This window comes from Durio zibethinus, chromosome 12 (genome assembly GCF_047325235.1).
Source record: "Durio zibethinus cultivar Kanyao isolate XHJ-2024 chromosome 12, ASM4732523v1, whole genome shotgun sequence".
Classification (NCBI taxonomy): Eukaryota; Viridiplantae; Streptophyta; class Magnoliopsida; order Malvales; family Malvaceae; genus Durio; species Durio zibethinus.
The window spans coordinates 2,817,641-2,838,370 of record NC_143173.1 but is presented as its reverse complement, the minus strand read 5'-3'; the positions used below and the strand labels follow the sequence as shown (position 1 = coordinate 2,838,370).

General features: G+C 30.9%; 2 protein-coding genes and 1 pseudogene across 8 annotated transcripts; 1 reads left to right on the top strand and 2 right to left on the bottom strand.

The window, feature by feature from the left end:
- Positions 1–487: 487 nt before the first annotated feature.
- On the top strand, positions 488–15,137 carry LOC111295985 (putative disease resistance protein At4g27220). 6 transcript variants are annotated; one of them, XM_089769002.1, is made up of 11 exons: positions 488–795; positions 909–3,821; positions 4,668–5,180; positions 9,472–9,984; positions 11,764–12,618; positions 12,775–12,840; positions 13,467–13,526; positions 13,659–13,731; positions 14,145–14,287; positions 14,395–14,632; positions 14,746–15,137. In XM_089769002.1, exons 2-6 carry the CDS (start codon positions 990–992, stop codon positions 12,787–12,789), a joined length of 4,728 nt encoding a protein of 1,575 aa, XP_089625128.1. In that variant the 5' UTR covers positions 488–795; positions 909–989; the 3' UTR covers positions 12,790–12,840; positions 13,467–13,526; positions 13,659–13,731; positions 14,145–14,287; positions 14,395–14,632; positions 14,746–15,137. The 6 variants fall into 6 exon arrangements, with proteins under 6 accessions (XP_089625128.1, XP_089625127.1, XP_089625129.1 ...); XM_089769001.1 differs by having other exon boundaries at positions 14,121–14,287; XM_089769003.1 differs by having other exon boundaries at positions 13,616–13,731; positions 14,121–14,287.
- A 680-nt stretch (positions 15,138–15,817) lies between these two features.
- LOC149515575 (uncharacterized) lies at positions 15,818–17,909 on the bottom strand (annotated as a pseudogene). Its single transcript, XR_016326314.1, has 3 exons — positions 17,084–17,909; positions 16,881–16,997; positions 15,818–16,785 (listed from the first exon to the last, which is right to left on the bottom strand). The product of XR_016326314.1 is annotated as an uncharacterized LOC149515575 (transcript).
- Positions 15,818–20,488, bottom strand: LOC149515574 (non-canonical heme oxygenase HOZ, chloroplastic-like). The gene is made up of 6 exons (XM_089769051.1): positions 20,283–20,488; positions 19,898–20,026; positions 19,730–19,780; positions 19,489–19,553; positions 19,077–19,387; positions 15,818–17,928 (listed from the first exon to the last, which is right to left on the bottom strand). The coding sequence occupies exons 1-3, from the start codon at positions 20,347–20,349 to the stop codon at positions 19,749–19,751; spliced, it is 228 nt and encodes a 75-aa protein (XP_089625177.1). The 5' UTR covers positions 20,350–20,488; the 3' UTR covers positions 15,818–17,928; positions 19,077–19,387; positions 19,489–19,553; positions 19,730–19,748.
- Positions 20,489–20,730: the final 242 nt, after the last annotated feature.

Below are 20,730 nucleotides of genomic sequence, written 5' to 3'. Positions count from 1 at the left end.
AAATTAAAATTTAATCTATTAATTATTTTATAAAATTATGAATAATGAAAATGTTTTTTCGTAAATTTAAAAAATTTACAAATATTCAAATTCATAAACTTTTTACAAATTTATGAATTTATGATTTTGTAAATCCGTGGAATTTAAAAATGATGCACGAAAGAAATAAAAAATAGTTTGCTAAAAGTTAATGCCTTTTGAACATTTTTATAATAAAAAAATTAGATTCCTTGAGTATTTTTGAATGTAAATAGAAGTTCCTAACTTCGATTGCAATAAAAATTTAATGTGATTTGTGAGGATATTTATAATGTCGTTGCTAAAACTTTTGAGGATGAAAATGTTTTTTCTTATATAAGACGAGCATAATTTATAAAAAAAATAATAAAATCAAGATTTTATGTTTTCCTAATAGCATTTTAATCACTAGGTAAACAAGTTGACAACTGCATATTTATCATACCCGATGGATTGATGTTGAATTAGTGATCAACATCAAGGACCTTGGTGTAATTTACTAAAAAATAAATTCCCATTTCTTTACTTGCCTTGGCTTCCCATGCTCTTTTGCAGAAAACACGGAAGTCCAAGTTTTGATTCTCTGTTCTGTCAACAACCATTCCTAAAGCTCTTTGTACTGCTAAATCCTCAAGTTTTATTCACCAAAAAAAAAAAAAAAAAGAATTCCTCAAAATTTTCCTGTAGGTTCTCTGCTCTTATGGCATCATTACTCAAAGTGAGGATAGGAAGAAGCTGTAGCCGACCAATCTTTTGATATCTAAGAAAAGGACAGAGGTATGTTTGTTTAAATCCATTTCCACTGTTTGCATCTCTGATTATTTAATTTATTATTATTATTATTTTTGGGTTTTGAATATTGCTGTTTTTGTTGTTTTGGGTTTTGTCAGTGAGCCTTCTTCCCTGTTGTTTTATTGTTTGTTTTCCTTCATATCATCAATTTCCTATCAATTCAAAAAAAAAAGAAAAATATGGAGGCTTGTATTTCCATTGTTGTGTCCATTCTTAGCTCTGTTGCTGGGAAAGCGGCGCAATACGCAGTTGATCCCATTGCACGTCAAGTTAGTTACTTGTTCAAGCATGAGAGCAAGATTCAAAACCTCAGCGATCAACTTCAAAAACTGAAGGATGCAAGAGAAAGAGTGCAAGCGGATGTTAATGCAGCTAAGAGACAGGGAGAGGAGATATTTAGCGATGTGCATGAGTGGTTGACTAAGGTCAATGGGAAGATCTGTGAGGAGGCTGCTGCGCAATTGGATGAGGATGAAGAGAATGCAAAGCCGAGCTGTTTCGTTTGGTTGTGTCCTAATTTTTATTCTCGTTACCAACTCAGTAGAAAAGCTGAGAAGGAGGCCAACACCATTGCTGAACTCTTGAAAGATAAAGACCAGTTTGATAGAGTATCCTTCCGACCTGCTCTAGAAGGGATAGCTATTAGACCTGACGAAGAGTACGAGGCCTTTGAGTCAAGAACGAGTGCTTTCGATGCGGTCATGGAGGCGCTTAAAGATGCTAATTTGAGCATAATTGGTGTTTACGGGATGGGAGGTGTGGGTAAAACCACCCTAGTCAAACAAGTCGCTAGACAAGCCAAAGATGAAAATTTGTTTGATGAGGTGGTCATGGCAGCCGTAACCCAGAGTTTTGACATCAAGAAAATTCAAGATCTGATTGCAGATGAATTGGACCTGAAGTTTGAAAAGCAGAGTGACCCCGGGAGAGCAGGCGAACTACGTAACAGACTAAAGAAAAACAAGAAGGTTCTTGTTATTTTGGATGATATTTGGGTGAAATTGGATATGAAGGCTCTAGGAATTCCTTTCGGAGGTGAACATCAAGGATGCAAGATCTTGTTGACGTCTAGAGAGCTCAATGCTTTATCTTCGATGGATTCGCAGAAAAACTTTTTAATTGACTTATTAGAAGAAAAAGAAGCGGAGAGCCTGTTTAAGAAGATGGCTGGTGATATTGGTCTAAGCCCTGACTTTCGTGCTATGGCAATTGAAGTGGCCAAAAAATGTGCTAGATTGCCGATTGCCATTGTAACAGTTGGGAAGGCTATGAAAGATAAGAATTTGTTTGAATGGAGGAATGCTTTGCAAGATCTAAGAAGGCCCTCTAAAAGAAACTTCGAAGGGATACTAGCAGATGTATATTCAGCTATAGAGTTGAGTTACAACTTTTTAAAAGTTAGGGAATATCGACTAACTTTCCTACTCTGTAGCATAATGGGTCATGATGCTGTCATCGAGGACTTGTTGAAATATGGCATGGGTTTGGGTTTATTTGATGGAGTTAACACAATCGAAGAAACACGAAATAGAGTATACACATTGGTTAGCAACCTCAAAAGCTCTTCTTTGTTATTTGATGGTTCTACCTTTGAGCGCTTTGATATGCATGACGTTGTTCGTGATGTTGCTATATCGATCGCTTCAAGGGACCACCATTGGCTTGCTAGGGATGATGTATTCAAAGAGTTGTCAAATGAGGCAACAATGAGAAATTGCGAACTCATCAGCTTGCAGTCTGCAAAAGTTTGTGAGCTTCTTGATCGTGATCAGTTGGGATGTCCAAATCTTACCTTTTTCTCTTTGGGTAGTGAGGATTCTTCTTTAAAAATTTCAAACAACTTCTTTAGGGGAATGCAAAGACTCAAAGTCCTAGATTTTGCCAAAATATATTTTCCATCCTTGCCTTTGTCATTTTGTTTCCTAAAAAATCTTCATACTTTATGTTTTTCAGCATGCATGTTAAAAGATATAGTCATCATTGGAGAGTTAAAGAATTTAGAAATCCTTAGCCTCCGTAAATCTAAAATTGCTGTTCTACCCGGGGAAATAGGACAATTGATCAAGCTAAAATTGCTAGATTTGAGTGATTGTTCCAGTCTCAAAGTAATATCACCAAATGTCTTGTCTCGGTTATCCAGATTAGAAGAATTATACCTATATAATAGCTTTGATAGATGGGAGGTTGAGGGACATGAGAAGCCAAGAACCAATGCTACCCTTGTTGAGTTGCAGCATTTGTCTCATTTGACAACTTTGGAAGTACATATTCGTAATCTGCAAGCTGTGCCAAAGGAATTGTTTTCTGAAAAGTTTGAAAGATACAAAATATCCATTGGAGAGAAGTGGTTGTGGTTTTATAAGTCAAAAACCTCGAGAGACTTGAAACTCAAGTTGAATAAAAGTATTAATTTGGACGATAGTGGGGTTAAAACATTGTTGAGAAAAACCGAAGCTCTAGATCTGGATGCAGTGAAAGATGTCAGGGACATGCTTTATGATCCAAATACTGAAGGTTTCCCACATTTAAAACATCTTGATGTCAGCAATGATTCAGAGGTTAAATATCTCATTAACTCCATGGAGTTGGCTTCTTGTAAAGCATTTCCTCTTTTGGAGACATTGTTTCTTCGTGAACTGAAAAATTTGGAGGCCATATGTTATGGTCAACTCCAAGCTGAATGTTTTGGTCGACTAAGAATCATAAAAGTTGCACGTTGTAATATATTGAAGAATATGTTCTCGTTAGCCTTAGCCAGAAAGCTCGGCCAACTTCAAGAAATTGAGGTATCTAACTGCGTGAATTTCACAGAATTAATTGTAGAAAAGAGAGAGGAAGAGATTGCTGATGATGACATTTTAGAATTCAGTCAATTACGCTTCTTAAGGTTAAAATATCTACCAAGTTTCATTGGCTTGTTTAACTCAGAAAAAATGCTTTCGTCCTCTCAACAAGGAAGAGTTCAATCAATTGAAGGAAGTTCAACTGCCACATCACTTTTTGACCAAAAGGTATTTATGTCAATATATTTATTCTTTTCATTAAATTCTCACTCCAACATATTTCCTTTCGATCTCGTTTCTGTTCCTTTTTCTTAAACTGCTTTCTCTATTTAATACGTGAATGTCATAAGTAGGATAAAAAGCAAATTTATTATTATAGGTGAGTGTTCAATTGTGTCATTATACTTTGGTTTTTTTGAATTTTGTCACTATAATTTCAATTTTAGTGATTTTTGAATAAAAAATAATGAAAATAAAATATTCATAAAATATTCCATTAATATATTTAAAATAAGTATTTAATAAAACATAAAATAAGTTCTTTAAACTCAAACTTGGTTCAGAAGGATTAAATTATTTTATTAATAAATATTATATTTTGTTAAATTTTAATTTTGAATATGTTTACAATATTAAAATATTAATAATAAAATTATGTTATTTTAATAAAATAATAATTAAATGAGTGGATTGAGTCAGCCTTGTATTGGAAGCGAGACTTGATAGGTCCGATCCAAATACACGTTTGAAACTTATTACTCCATTTCACTTTCATGACTTTGGGTGTGATATAATGAACTAGAATTGATATTATATATATAGATCGTCAACTGTGCTTTATTTTTGGGGTTAGGAGTCGATGACTCGTACTCAAAATTTAATGACTTCATTGACTTGATGTGGTCGCTAATTCAAGCAAATATTTAATTTCTGTTTAATGATTTTCTTGAAAATCGTAGTCAATGACAATCATATATTATTTTTTTGTGTCATATCAATATTGAAAATCATTATTAATTTTTTTTAATATTTGAATTATAAGGAATAATAATCAAACATTATTTTTATTTGCAGGTCTTGTTCCCAGGCTTAAAGTATTTGCGGTTACAATCAATCAAAGTTGAAAAACTATGGCATGATCAGCTTTTAGTAACATCTTTTGGTGTTCAAAATTTAACAAACTTGGCAGTGCATGCCTGTCCTAATTTGAAGAACCTATTTACTTCCTCTATGGTGGAAAGCTTTGTGCAATTGAAAACACTTGTTGTTGGAAATTGTAATGAAATTGAAGAGGTAATAACAGTGACGGAAGGATTACTAGAAGAAGAAAGGACGAGGAAAATGACGTTTTCTAAACTAGACTACTTGATGCTCTCGAATCTTCCCAATCTCAAAAGATTTTGCATTGGAAATCCAATTGAATTCCCCTCTCTAAGGGAGCTAAAGATATCAAGATGTCCAAGTTTAAACACATTTCATTCCGATTCTGCAAGTTTGGGCATAATTGCTGGAAATGAAGCAGGAAAGAGAAGCATCTCAATGGTGAACCTTCACACTATTCTGTCAAAACATCTATTCAATGAAAAGGTATTTTTTAATGCTTTTCTCTATTTTTTGAACATAAACTTAAAATTTTTATTTCTTACATTGTTGGTAGAGTTTTTAAATTTTACAAGTATAATTAAAATATTATCATATATTTTTTATTATATTAATTTTTCAAAAATATATACTATGTTCTAGATTGTAATTTCCCATTTAACTTAACCTGAAAGTAAAGTGATGAACTATATATACATTAACATATTGCAAGACTAAAATATCTCCTTGAAGGTGATTTTTTTCCATCTTTTATGTTATTTTCTTCAAGTCTTATAATTCTCCTTTTCATATAATTTTTTTTCTCACAAACATGATAACACTTTATAGTCTTTCAAAAAGATATTCCATCGTTGTAGAATTAAAACTTTAAAATTGAAAGTCTTAATTATTTGAATTATAGAGAAGATGGTCGCAGCTAAAGATGTTAAGGATCAAGTTGCATATAATTTTTTAAGTTTTAGCTTGGTTAAGGCCGATTAAATTATTTTATTAATAAATATTATATTTTCATTAAATTTATATGTTTAAAATATTAATAATAATATAAAAGTTTATTATTTTAATTAAAAAAATTAGTTAAATGAGTGGTTTTTTTGCTAATAAAATAAATGAGTGGGTTGTCAGTCTCTTATTAGCTTTAAAAAGAGAACTTGATAGGTTCAATCAATAAATGTCTCTAATAATAAAACTCTAAAACTCTTACTTTCACAAGCTATGACTTGGGTGATATAATGAAATTATTGATATTATATATTACCATGATCTAAAATTGCACTTTGTTTTTCCTTTTTTTTGGGGGGGGGAGGGGGGTTTAGGAGTTAATAACTCAGGCTTAAAATTTAATCACTGACTTTATTTGATTGTAACTTCAAGCAAATATTTGGCATTTTCTAATTATCTCTTGGAACATTATAATCATTGTATGAAGTTAATCATTGTAAGAAAAGGCAGCATCTCAATGGAGAATCTCCGCACGGATGTCTCAAAATACTTATTCAATGAAAATGTATTTTTTTTAATGCCTCTCTACATTTTTCGTGCATAAACTTAAATTTTTTATTTCATATATTATTGTTAGAGTTTTTAAATTTTACAAGTTTGGTTAAAATATTATCATATGCTTTTTTATTATATTAATTTTTTAAAAATATATCCTAATGAATTATTTAACAATCCTTTAATTTCGGTGGTGGAATTTAAAAATATCATCAGTGGTGTTTTAGATTGTCATTTCCCAATTTAACTTAACTTGAAAACAAAGTGATAAAATATATATGTTAACATATTGCAAGACTAGAATATCTCCCTGAAGGTGATTTTTTCCATCTTTTATGTTATTGTCTTCAAGTCTTATAATTCTCCTTTTCATATAGTTTTTTTTTTTCTCACAAACATTATAACATTTTATAGTCTGTGAAAAAGATATTCCATCATTGTAGAATTAGAACTTTAAAATCAAAAGTCTTAATTATTTGAATTATTGAAGAGATGGTCGGAGCTAAAGATGTCAAGGGTCAGGTATGCCTATGATTTTTGAAGCTCCAACTTGGTTAAGGCAGATTAAATATTTTATTAATAAATATTATATTTTTGTTAAATTTTGTATATATTTAAAATATTAATGATAATATGAAAGTTTATTATTTTAATAATAAAACAATAGTTAAATGAGTGATTTTTTTGTCAATAAAATAAATGAGTGGATTATCAATCTCTTATTAGCTTTAAAAGAGAACTTGATAAGCTCGATTGATAAACGCTTCTAATTATAAAACTTTAAAACTCCTACCTACTTTTACGAGTTACAATTGATATAATGAAATTGTTGATATTATATATTACTATACATCTAAAATTGCACTTTGTTTTTTTTTTTTTTTTTGGTTTAGGAGTTAATAACTCATATACTCAAAATTTAATGACTTCATTGACTTTATTTGATTGAAACTTCAAGCAATTATTTTATTTTTTTTCTAATTATCTCCTAAAAGATTATAATCATTGTATGAAATTAATTATTTCAACCAAAAGGCTTTCAAGAATCCATTCTATAAATATTCTAGATTTTGAAAAAAGAAGAGAGTGTCCATGTGCCACCCCAACCTTCCTTTAAAATGTAACTTTTTTTTTTCATTTTTTAAATTCTTTTTATTTGGTTTTTATATTTGATTTTATTTTTACTAAATAAATTTTGTAAGAAAAAATAATGAAAGTAAGAATTATGATTTGTATCTGATGGGTTTTAATTCGTTTTGATCCGTTTCAATCCAATATAGCTGTGTTGTTCTAAAAAATTTGAGTACAAATCGAGGTTTTTTTTTTTTAAATCGAGATCTGATTGAATGTGGTTTTAAAGCTTTCTATCATATCTTAAATATATATAAAATTATTTTTTATTATTAATTTAATTTTATATTTATATGTTTATTATATTAGTAAAATTATTATTTAATAGCTTAATTTAATAAATTTATGTCACTTTTATTTGATTTTTTTTCTTTTTTTGTCATTGACCTTTTTCTTATTTTTTTTTTTACTTTTTCAATCAAAAAAATTTTGTTAAAAGAAAAAGTTAATGGAGGTAGGGATGAGAAAACAAACATAATAAATTTTGATTTGTCTTGATGCAATAGGTACTTTATATTTTTAAAATTTGAGATTGAGTCAATGTTTTTTCTCTAAATCAGATAATGGTGAGACTCATCCTTATTATATAAAAAATATATATTTGATTATTTATTTATTATATTAATAAAATTATTATTTAATATTTTATTTTAATATATTATTATATTTATATATAATTAAGATGTAATTTATATTAAAATAAAATTTTCATAAACATTATATTAAGTTAAAATTATGAAATTAATTTTGAAAAATTCAAATTAAATGTGAGTTATACATATATATATATATATATATATATATATATATATATATATAACAGGTCAGAATTAAGTGTCAATTAATGATAATTTGGTGTTTGATTGAAATTAAAGTGGGGTTGAATTATTAAAATTTCGAGTTAGAGTCGGGTGTAATAAAATCACCCTGACTCAACCCTTTTATATCCTTAAAAGATGGTGTCCTTGCACCCTCGTTAATTCGACTCCTTTTTTTGCTTGGACCGTGTTTTTAGTTTTAGCTTTTTTTAAAAAAAATTATATTTTAATATTTTTTACTTATGTTTTGGAAGATAAATTGATAATAGAATTATTTACGTGGCAATCCTATTTAGATTTCTTTTTTACTCCTCCATTCCCTTTGTTTTTTTTTTTTTCCATCTTTTTAAATAAAATGAATTTTACAAGAAATGGGGTTAATACATGTTAAAATAATTTATATCCAATAAGGTTTCACTTACTAATTCAATAGGATTGGTTTTTTTTTTGTTTGAAAATCAAGGTCAAGTTGGTTGGAAAGGGTTAAGTTGTTTTAATTTGCCTCGTCCCATGGTATATATATATATATTATTTATTTAATTTCACTTATATATATTTATTATATTAATAAAATTATTATTTAATATATTTATTTAATAAAATATTATATTTATATATAATTAATTGTAATTCATATTGAAAAATAATATTTTCCTAAATGTTATACTAATGAATTGATTTTTGATCAAATTAGATCATATACAAGTCATACATATATATATTTCGGGTTGATTAGGTATAAAAAATAATAATAAGATATTAAATCAAAGTCACGACAAACATAACATGCTCCTACCTATCCATTACCATCTTTTAAGTGGAAATGTATGCTTGGCATCTTCATTTGAGTCATTCTTTTTTTTTTCTTTTTTCTTGGCCCTTTTCCTCTTTTTAGTTTTAGCTTCTTTTTTTTTTTTGTTTTTTAAATTATCTATTTTAATATTTTAAATTATATTTAAAAAGATAAATTAGAAAGTATGGATTATAACAAGTTATGTAAATAAAATAAATACATTATCCATAAATTAATTGATAAATTTTCATGAATCATTATTTTTATTAAAACATTATAAACAAAATTATATTAATTGATTTATTAAATTTTTTTAATTGTAAATAAAAAAATTTAGATCTACAAAAAAGTGTGGGTATATTACTAGTATAATTAAAGATGGCAGAGTTGTAGAAATATATAGTTTGTAGAAATATATAGTCAATGGCAATTATATATTATTTCTTTGTGTCATGTCAATGTCGGAAATCATTATTAATTTTTTTTAATATTTGAATATAAGTAATTGTTGATTGTCAAACTTTATTTTTATTTGCAGGTTGTGTTCCCAGTCTTAGAGGTGTTGCATCTAAGCTCAATCGCAGTTAAAAACCTATGGCATGAGCAACTTTCGGTAACTTCTATTGGTGTTCAAAATTTAACAAGTTTGTTTGTGAACTCCTGCCATAATTTGAAGAATCTATTTACTTGCTCTATGGTTGAAAGATTTGTGCAACTGAAAGCACTTGATGTTGGAAATTGTAATGAAATTGAAGAGATAATAATAGTGACGGAAGGATTAGTAGAAGAAGAAAGGATGAGGAAAATGGTGTTTCCTAAATTAGACTACTTGGGGCTTTGGGATCTTCCCAATCTCAAAAGATTTTGCTTCGAAAATTCAATTGAATTCCCTTCTCTAACATATCTGAATATAGAAGGATGTCCTATTTTGAACACGGTTCATTCTGATTCTACAAGTGTGAGAACACTTGTTAAAAATAAAGCAGGAAAGAGTAGCATCTCAATGGAGAACCTCTGCACGAACGTCTCAAGATACCTATTCAATGAAAAGGTATTTTTTTTTATTGCCTCTCTCCATTACTCCAATGTAAACTTAAAATTATTATTTTGTTCATTGTTTATAGAGTTTTAAACGTCATAAATATGATTAAATATTATTATATATTTTTTAATATATTAATTTATTAAAATTTTGGATTTTCATATCTATAAATTATTTAAACCTTTAAAACTTTAAACTCTAAATTTTAAATCTAATAATTTAGTTAGAAAAAAAATTCTCATATGATTAAAGATTTTTGTAAAGAGTGGTATTAAACGCATCTCGTTTTCTCTTCACATCTCAAATTTTTTTTTCCAAAATTTTAAACGAAATTACTAAATTACCCTTTTCACAAATTTTCGAATATATATATATATATATATTTAATAAGTTATATAATTTTTCAAAAATTCATTTTTGAGAGGCAATATTGAAAATTAAAAAAATTACAAAAAGAGAATTTTATTAAAAAATTTTATTAATTAGTGTAATAAAAAGTTATTATTAAAAAAATCATAAAATTTAGAATTTATAAAAAACTTAGTTTTGATTTTTTTTAAATCTAAAATTCATATTTTTTTAATAAATATTTTTTTAGTAGTTCAAATTAAACTGAACTTTTTGAAAAAAAATTTTCATTTACTTATTACGATAAATTTCTTTAATTAGCATATAAGATTTTGACAAAATTGTTTAATATTTAGTATTATTACTTGTATAACTTCTAAGAGATTCAGCTTTCAGGTGTGACTTGATAGTTCTTTTATCATCTTTTGTAACATCAAAATATAAAATATTTAATTAGAGTTTCATAAAATTTTATTTTTTCTTTACAGACAAAATGGTAAAATCAACTTATTTACTATGAATTTTAAAATTTATGATTTTCAATAATAACTTTTTTCATTACACTAACTAATAATAATTTTTAATAAATTTTTTTTGTAATTTTTCTTAAATTTTTACTATCCCACCTTTGAAAATGGAATTTTGAAAAGATATATGATTTTTCAAAAATTCATTTTTGGAAAGCTATATGATTTTTTTGAAAATTTTATTTTTAAAAAATTATATAATTTATCAAATACCAATATCTGTAAAAAAAGAATTAAATAATTTCATTTAAAAAATAAAAAAAATGGGAATATGAAGAGAAAAAACTGGGTGCATTTAATACCCATCAATCCTAAATCTTAAATAGTCTTGGATCAAAATTTTAAAAAATGGATTAATGTGTTCTGAAAAAAAGATAAAATAAAAAAGTATTTAATGGCAACATAATAAATATTAAAAAGAAAATATGTAAACTATTAATATATTTATAGGAATGAAATATTCTAATTTGTTTACAAAGATAAAATATGTGATTTTAAAGTATATATTCTGATTGACCTGTAATTTAGTTAGATAGCTACTTTTAAATTTCAATAGTTAGATTCTGATTATTTTTTTAAATGCATATTTTACTAGTCTTTTAGTAAAGTTATATGCATTAGAAAATTTTTTTAGTTCTAAATTTTTGTAAAAGTTGATGTGTATCAAAAGTTGGAAATTGATTGTATCTATTTTTTTTAACAAAAAAAAACGTTAATAACAATAATAATAATGATAATAATATAATCAAATCAGCTGGTAGTATATTTGAGTCAGTAAGAAATGATAAACTTTTTATATTAAAGATATACTTTTTAAAATCTCTCTTGATATTCCACCACGTAACAATCATTCTTTTTTATCCCTTTCAACAACACATCCTCCGTCCCATTAACACTTGCATGAATTGTGCAGTTGGCATTCCCAAATCTACAACAACTTGAGCTCGGATGGAATGATGGGATGAAAGAGATATTGCATGGCCAATTACTTGCATCGGACTACTTTTGCAAACTAAAAGTTCTCCGACTTAAACGGTATCCTCAACAATTAGCCGTATGCCCATCTTTCCTGTTCCAATTACTATCCTTACCCAATCTCGAAAGTCTTGAAATAGAAGATTGTTACTTTAAAGAGTTGGTATTCCAAAGTGAAGGAGTTGGTGATGAGGAAAAGCCTGCATCTGCATCGATGGTACTCTCTCGGTTAACTGAATTACGGCTTTCTTATCTTGATGAATTGATGCATCTATGGAAGGAAAAGGAAGGATTCCAAAATCTAAGGATTTTACATGTGGAACGGTGTCCCAAATTAGAAACTAATTTAGTTCCATCCTCAGTATGTTTCCAGAATCTGATGACTCTTGAAGCACATGAATGTAATGGGATCATAAAATTAGTTACACATTCAACAGCCAAAAGCCTAGTGCAGCTCAGAGAAATGAAGATAATTGGTTGTGGAAAGATAGAAGAAATAGTAGAAGGTAGCGATGGGGATCGTGATGAAGGGAATGATGAAATCATTTTCCCCAAACTCAACCTTTTGGAACTTAGTTGGCTATCAAATCTGGAAAGCTTCTGCTCATCAGGGAATCATACCTTTGGATTCCCATCCTTAGCAACACTAGTTGTGGATTCTTGCCCAAAGATGAAGATGTTCTGTCAGGGAGGGTTAAACGCTCCAATGTTGCACAAAGTAGATATTTGGCTAGGTGATTGGATTTGGGAAGGAAGCCTTAATCGCACCATACAAAAACTGTACAAGGAAAGGGTATGTTTTTTCAAATTTCCTTGACTATTATTGACAAAGAAAATTTGTGGTTGGGGGCGTTGACTATGACTCCATTGTAAATCAAAATTAATTCATCTTTTGGCCATCATGACCAATTAACATTAATTGTTGTTGGTGATTATTATATATATGTAGAATCCCGTTGGGTAAATGCAGAATTCTATAGACGATCAAGGCAATCCTTCAACTTCTAATACACAAGTAAGCTAAATTTCACTCTATGAATCGTGATATACCATTCGTAAATAATATAGCTTTTGTTTCTTTCAACTCAAATGCTTTACCTTTTCTTCATCAATTAAGTAGGTGTTTTATGCCTCCTACCTAGTTCATATTTCTCTTATCATTAGAATATTATGTAATTTTTAAACACTTTTCCCTTTTTTTTACATCAGGTTTCTATTTAATTTACTCCTTTTAGGATTTTCTAGAGCAACCGAAATAGATCATTGGATAATGTCACATTTTCTTTTCTTTTTTTTTTTTCTATGATACAATTTGGTCATATAATTTGATTTTTCTTTTTAAAGCAACTTTTGCTTTGCAGTAATGCTGTTCTTTGTGGTTAGAGAATGTTTAAATTTATAATAAAATAAATAAGGAGAGGGATTATAGTGATGATCTTCAATTGCCATGCATGGCAGAGTAGGAAATTGTTGAAAATGTGTATTTGAGACACCATGACTCTTGTTTCTTCATTCGAAATCAGAATAGCTTTGTTTTCGTTCATTATGATACTGATTATTCAAAGAGTAACAAAAGTAATTTTTCACTAATTTTCTTCTTCGCCTTCACTAATATTTTTTCATTGTGATTTCATAATCCAGTCAATATAGTGGAGAATGCTGAAGAGGATCTGCTCAATCCTTTAACTGCCAAGAAACATAGTAAGCCAAAATTCTTTCTATGCATCTAGAGACATTATAGCTTTTGTAGTACTCATCCAATGCAAATGATTTTTCTTTCCTTGAATAAGGTAAGTTCTTCATTTGAAGGTGTTTTCTTTATCTCAAGTGCAGAAGTGCAAGGGTTCTAATTGCTATTTCCTTCACGGCTGGCATTTATGTGCCTTGGCAGAGTGAAGTAAACAATGTATGTATTTTGAGACATCATTATTGATACTTCGTCATTTGAAATCAAATGGTTATAAGATTTCCTTTATTATAGTACTGGTGTTCTTTAAATGAACTAATGGTCCTTTTTCTCATTTCACAATCGGGTTGGGTGCCTTGGATTATATTAATTTCATTTGATCGTCAATTGTCATATTACTGAAGGCCGGTACTGCCAAGCTATTCTGTCTCTAAGGACAAGTTTACTAATGTTGCATTTGATCAACCTGTAAATGGTCGCAGCTTCTTTCTTTTAGTTTTTCTATGTTTCTATGATGACTAATTATAGCTTGCAATGTATTTGATGAACCTTGGAAGTAATAACATATGTACTATGTTTCTATTTTTAATGATTTGGATGTTGAGAAGTTATGGATGACAACAATTTTGAAGTCAGAGGATGAGGAGAAATTATCTGAAGTGGCAAAATGACAAGGGTTCTGGAGTTGGGGATCACATACTTATTTTGAACTAGAGGATAAGGAGACTTATTCAATGGTGAATTTCAAGGATTGCCACTCTCCCTTTTTGAGAAGGTACAAACTATTTCATGTTGAAACTTGAAAGAAAATTCAGATTTATTTTGCAGGCTCAAATTGATGTTTTTTGTTTGGGCTGGCTGATGGTTTGTGTTTGTTTACAGGTGATTTTCTGCTGCATTGAACCAATGGCAAATTCTTGAGTCCATTGGATGCCCCGAGATGTGCCGTGGCTACAACAGCTTGTGAATGGGCAGTTTATCCATCCTGACTGTAACATGTTCCATTCTACTCGACCCTCGTGCTGAGTTCCATGCGTCCTTGCTGAATTTTTTGTAGCCCTATTATGTTTTATTAGTGGCAGAGTTCGGAAGCATGATTTGATGCATCACGGTGCACAAGGTTAGTCGTTTTCTTTGGCCTTGGGCAATTTAAGTGCTTATATGTTAATTATCACCTGATTTTTCCCCCATGATCTGTGATTGACATTTTTTATCAATGTAAATTGTGAACAGAGCATTCAACTGTCAAGGATGTTGTTGGCACGGGGAAATTGGGCAGAACGAATGCCCCTCCCAGTTTTCTGATATGGTGAGTGCTAAGGCCACCTAATCCTACTGATTGAATGGAAGAATGGGAAAGAATCCAATCGGCATTGAATGTTTACAAAGTATTTGTCTCATGTCAAGTGAAGAAGCTGGTCCTTTTCAAACTTATTAAAGTCTTGCTAGTTTCATTTTATTAATTGAAAACATATACAAGCCGAACACTTGCAGGAAGGCTCAATGATTGAGAACTCATAGAAATGGAGCAGTTTTTTCTGATTTTCATTTTGGACATTTTCTGTCAGCTTTGACATAAACAGAACAACCAAAAAAAAAAAAAAAAAAAACAGTTTTAATGCCAATTTGACGTTGCAATGAACGTGGAATTTACTAGTAGGGAGTTTTAACATATTCAAATAAAAAAGAAAATCTTCTTTTGCAAACACTAGACATCTGAAAAATATATAGTATCCTGTAGCAATGGAGTATATGTTTTGAAAAAATTCACATTGTTGTCTTAAATCAGAGAGAAATATTTTTTACACGGTTTGCGCTTGTTAAAGGATTTAGAAGGAAAAAAACAGTTCATTTTGTTTTGTGTCAGCTTATGCAGTGGATAGATCATAGGTTTGAATCTCAGTGCAGATGATACTACCTCATCAATCTGACAAGCCTTGAAAGCCAGTAGCCCAACAAAAGACCAGAGTAAATGTGGCTAAAATAATGTATTAGAAAAGAGCTAAAATATATGCTACTATTGGTGAACTATTTAAAAGAAAAAGAGTAACTCAAACCCAATACCAACAAACATATATACTACTAAAGCTGTGGCAGAACTTATTGTCAATCTTGCCAGCATATCAAAACACAATGTGGCTAAAATAATATATTAGAAAAGAGCTGAATAGATAGGTTGGCAAAGGGCTAAACCACATATTCAATCAGGTTCTCCTCCAGCCATATCCAACTAGCCTCGAAAACACTTGATTTGCAAAATGCTCTATGCTAATTATTTATGATAAACTATTTAAAAAGATGACTATTGAAGTTCAACAACTTGCATGCAAATAACAAACAAAAAGTCATTAATTGAAAAAAAAAATGACATGTCTAAAGTTAGGAATATTAAGGGAGAGATAATTAAACTGACTCTCAACAATAAGACAAACATGCACCAGCAAAAGAATACCGGGCTGAAACTGATGTAGAAGCAGCTTCAGGCTTAACATCCTGATGTCAATGCATCTGCTTGTAATCTGCTATAACATCAGAAGCATACGTGCCATGCAATCTATCCATTTGGTTGCATTCTCTCCTCAAATGGTAAGTCTTAATCAGGTGTGCCTCTCCTCTTGGACGTGGCAGGTAGGAGTCCATTGAAGCACCATAATAATGACTATAATACGGATCCCTAGTGTAGGAATCCAAAGTAGAAACAGCAGCTACAGATGTATTTGCAGTTGCTGCAGAAACTGTTGATTGTATTTCTCGTGTAGCACCCAAATCGTAAGTATGATGCTCTCCCTCAGTTAAGTAAAGAGGGTCAGAGGGAATTATATCTCCCTGCATAAGCACAGATTCCCTGTACACTTTATCTGGTTGGCAAGGAGGCTGCTCTCTATAATCTCACCGGTAAGAGCCTAATCTAGCCGCAATATTATGCTGAAAAGTCAAGTTTCTTCTCTCTCCCTGAAGACCATAAGCCATATATTCATTCTCACTAAGGTATAAATCACAATGAATGTCCTCCCTCCTAGTAGATGCCAACTCTCCATGTGCAATTTGCTGATCCCTTTCATGAGATAAAACAGGATAACTTCTAGCACTAATATTGGCATGAGGGTCTCTAGCAGATGCTACTCTGTCTGAAGGGGGTCTTGCTTCCCTTGGTTTATCAAGAGCTTCCATATTTTCAGGGTGTACAAGGATTCGGGTCACTGCCCCTGATTGAGAGTGGACAGGCTGTGCAGTTGAATGAACTGCAACTGGTTGGAAAAGTTCTGTGAGCTTCTGAACTTGAAAGGGAAATTTCAGATGTCATTAATGCTAAAATATGAAAGGAAACTATGAACAACAAACTTCCAGAAAAGAAAACTATTCCTCACTTGTCTAGCAGTAAGTTGAGTTTCGAATTTGTTATTTTCATTATAATTTTTCGTGATTGCCTTTTTGAATATGCTCTCTGCCAAAGGAAAACAATCAGCATGGACACTGAACCTCACCTGATACTTAAGTCATGGTACACCAATCTCTTAAGGTAAGGAAGAAGAGTCGTAATTAATGCAAGATGGCTTTAACAAAATGGTACCTGAGCAGGGAAAGCCCCACTAAAAGCCTTTACCTCAAGTGTCATGCCACCAGAAGAGGATGCCTTACAAATTCCATACATAAGCTTGAGATCATAATCATAGAGAAAAAGCTTAAGCCTGGTCTGATACCCAACACAAGATCTTTTTTACCTGTTGGCACCCCCATTACACGGTATTGGAAACAATCTAGCTTGGTCTTTGCATTGCACATAACTATTAGACCATCAATTTTTTCTTTCTTTTTATTTTCTTATTTCTTTCCCTTACCATCGTGCTTTTCTTTATTCTTATTATTCTTCTCTGAATTACCGTGCTTTTCCTTCTGCTTATTTTGTTTTCTCTTTTTCTTATCTTCCCACTTTTCTTCATTCTTCTGGTTTTTATTTGAAAGAACAGCCTCCTTTCCCCTTCTTCGTTTCTTGGGACTGTCATTTGACTAACTATTTTCCTTGCTACCTGACGAACATGTATTTTCTTCATTCTTTTGGATCTGCTGGCTCTTCTCTGCATGCTCCGTACTGGTGCTAGCATCCTTTTGTTGGTTTTTTCCCTTGAATTTAGCTTCTTAGCATCATTTTCAGTAGCTGCACTGCCTTCAGATAAACTCTTGTTTTTACTCTTTTGCATTCTTCTCCGAACGTCAGAAGTACCGGTGGCTTTTCTTGTCTTCAAGATATTCTCGGCTTTTGACTTTGCAATATCAGATTTGGCCTTCAATAAATTTGGGCCTTTCTTTTCAGATGATTGTGATTTTGCCAAGTCTTCTACAGCATTGCCAGCTTCATTTTTGTTATTTTCTTGTTCATACTCTACTGAACCATAGTGTTAAACGCCAATTGTGTTCCTGGTCAAATAGCAGGCAAGCAGATAAGATTCTAAACCAGGACAGGAATGTGTGTGTGTGAGAGAGAGAGAGAAAGAGCAGTTTGGAAAAGTCTAAAGCCAGTCTAGTACATTGAGTAAACTTTAAGCAAGAAAAGAACAGGTGGAATAAACAATTTTTTATTTTTTAAAGTACAGTAAATTCTTCCCAATCAAATATGTAAATTTAATGTTTTAACATCCTAATTGAGGTAAATATGCCTATGGAAACTAGAATCATTCACACAAGAAACTTTGTGGTTGTTCCTGCCATGGAACTTGATTGATCAAATTGGCCCACCTCAGACACAAAAACATAGCATGTCCCCGAACATCCGCAGTAGATTCACGTATTAGAGTCCATACGGAATCAAACCAATTTTGAATGGCTATAACTTCTTAGTCATGCATTTCTAACAATCAAAATTAAGAACCATACAATGACAATTCCTAGTTGTTGGTACAAAAGCAAAGCAATATAAATATGTAAAGTTATACGATGGACTTGAAACAGGATGAAGAAAATATCACCTGAAAGAAGAGTGTTCTCTCATTTTTCCACTACTTTGAACATAGAAGGAACTTAAATGGAAAAAATTGAAGTATCTCATGTTTCCAAGTTATGTTTAGGATCCAATAATTCAAATTTTATCCAACTCTACATTAGAAACTATGATATCATTTCAAAGTATATACAGGAATCACCAACCAGTTTCACATCTCATAATTTCAACTCTAATGGAAACAACTTGAAATGAAAGTTTATCTGGAATTGTATCTGAGGTAATTGTATCTTTATTGCCATGTTTTTTGGAATTTTATGTTGGTTCATATTCTGGAGAAGTTAGATGCAAATGTAACACGAGATCCTGCAAAATCAAGTCAATAAGCAAGAGAAGGCTCTCCAATTTTGGATATGACGGCCAGTATACAATTGCTGTTCACATAATTCATAAGATCATTTTAATAGTTTTCTATTCAGACTAAGTTTCCTTAATAATGCTGAAGCTGAGCAACGGCAATCATAAAGACATGCAGTTCTTTTTATACAAACAAATTTCTTCATTTATTGCTTAGTGAAGGCAAAAATGTGGTTGAAACAGGGATTTAAGAAACTGGAAACTTTCTCACCTCTTAGAACTCTTTTAGCAGTGTGGTCAGCTGACTTGAGACCTGGCAGCTTGGAGCATATCAACTATGAGGGTTTTTTCACATGCCTAATACATACATAAAAACCCTGATTGTTCTTCTACATGAAGCCTTTACAAGCAAGAGGAGAACCCAGATGGAAAGATGATCCTGTCATTCCTACTTAAATTACTGAACCAAAGAAGATAATGTGCCTTGTCCTCCCCACTTGTTTCTGTGGCTTTTGCCAGGATGGTATAAATTTCATTTTCATTGAGAAAAAGAAATTAAGATGAGAATCTCAGAGCAGATGCCTATATAAAAAGTTAAACCAATAATTAACAACAGATGACAATTAAAATATCAAGGAAAGTTTCCTTAGAGACTAGAAAAGCTTTGATAAAAGATATCTTACTTTCTATCTTCTGCAGGTTTAGGAAAAGGAATTCGTAGCTTGAAAGTATTTCCTTGATAACCAGCCTGCAGGGAAAAGGGAAAAAATTCATATAGCTAGAATTTGAAAACAGTAAGAATTGATTCACAAGGCAATGGTGAAGGGAATTTTCAATGGTAGTTAATTTCCAAGTATAGGCAAAATTACTTTCCATTAGCCAATAACATAAGATTTAATATAAAAGGTTAGCAGTTATCAGAACCTTGACATTGAATCCAAGACTATCCAAATCCAGCATGTAAGCATAGTTCACCTGGAGAAAGACACAAATTAGCTAGGAAAAGGAAAAAAAATCAATAACAGGATATGTTAAACTCGCTGTCAATAAAAGGTCTTCAATGTGAAAAATTCAGAAAGAGGAAATCATCACATTGAATACTAGTGATAGAAGCTTGAGAAGAAACTGATCTACAAGTCATGTTTTGAGAAGACAACAGCCGGCAAGAGAATCGAGCTATTGTATCAACTTTTGAATCCCGGTACTCCTGTTTGGTGAACTCTAAAAATATTAAAAAAATACAAAATGACACAAGACAAAATAAAAAATAAAATAAGGAGAAGATGGTGAGAAATAGCACCACGTACAAATCCATAAGAGCTGCTGAAAATAATAAATGAAATGGGTGAAAGGCAGCAGCAAAAGCACCACTAGTGCCATGTCTTAAATGAGGTAGGCAACATTAATATTCTTCAAAAAGATTATAGGGTGGAAGAAATGTAGGATATGATACAGAAAAGTAAATCAGAGCACAAACCTCCTGACCCTAGCAAAGCTGTAGCAACACCTGATACATATCTCACAACCTTAGGTTCAACGCGCATAAATTGGAAGTCACCGAAGTCAACCTTCACGATGGAAGTATACGCTGAGTTCTCTATCTAAACAGATTAGTGACAACATTTATCTAAAGGGACATAACATGCAGGGGGAGGAGAGACACAAATACCCATAGCCAAATAAGCAGTTTGAACAACCGCTTGATCTTTTTTGGATACCTATATAATTGATCAATACATCATTTCAAATACTTCAGAACACCAAATAATCTAGGAACACCAAATATACATCAGCTGGTATCCCTTCGAAGTTTCTTTCAGAAGGCCTTCTTAGATCTTGCAAAGCATTCCTCCATTCAAACAAATTCTTATTTTTTCATAGCCTTCCCAACTGTTACAATGGCAATCGGCAATCTAGCACATTTT

Bases quoted from the DNA above. Each gene is read 5' to 3' on its own strand.
- LOC111295985 (XM_089769002.1), top strand. From the start codon at position 990: ATGGAGGCTTGTATTTCCATTGTTGTGTCCATTCTTAGCTCTGTTGCT. The intron at 3,822-4,667 runs GTATTTATGTCA...TTTTATTTGCAG, and splicing joins CATCACTTTTTGACCAAAAG to GTCTTGTTCCCAGGCTTAAA. The intron at 5,181-9,471 runs GTATTTTTTAAT...TTTTATTTGCAG, and splicing joins AACATCTATTCAATGAAAAG to GTTGTGTTCCCAGTCTTAGA.
- LOC149515574 (XM_089769051.1), bottom strand. From the start codon at position 20,349: ATGCGCGTTGAACCTAAGGTTGTGAGATATGTATCAGGTGTTGCTACA. The intron at 20,027-20,282 runs GTTTGTGCTCTG...TAATATTTTTAG, and splicing joins AGCTTTGCTAGGGTCAGGAG to AGTTCACCAAACAGGAGTAC. The intron at 19,781-19,897 runs GTGATGATTTCC...GTCTTTCTCCAG, and splicing joins TTCTATCACTAGTATTCAAT to GTGAACTATGCTTACATGCT.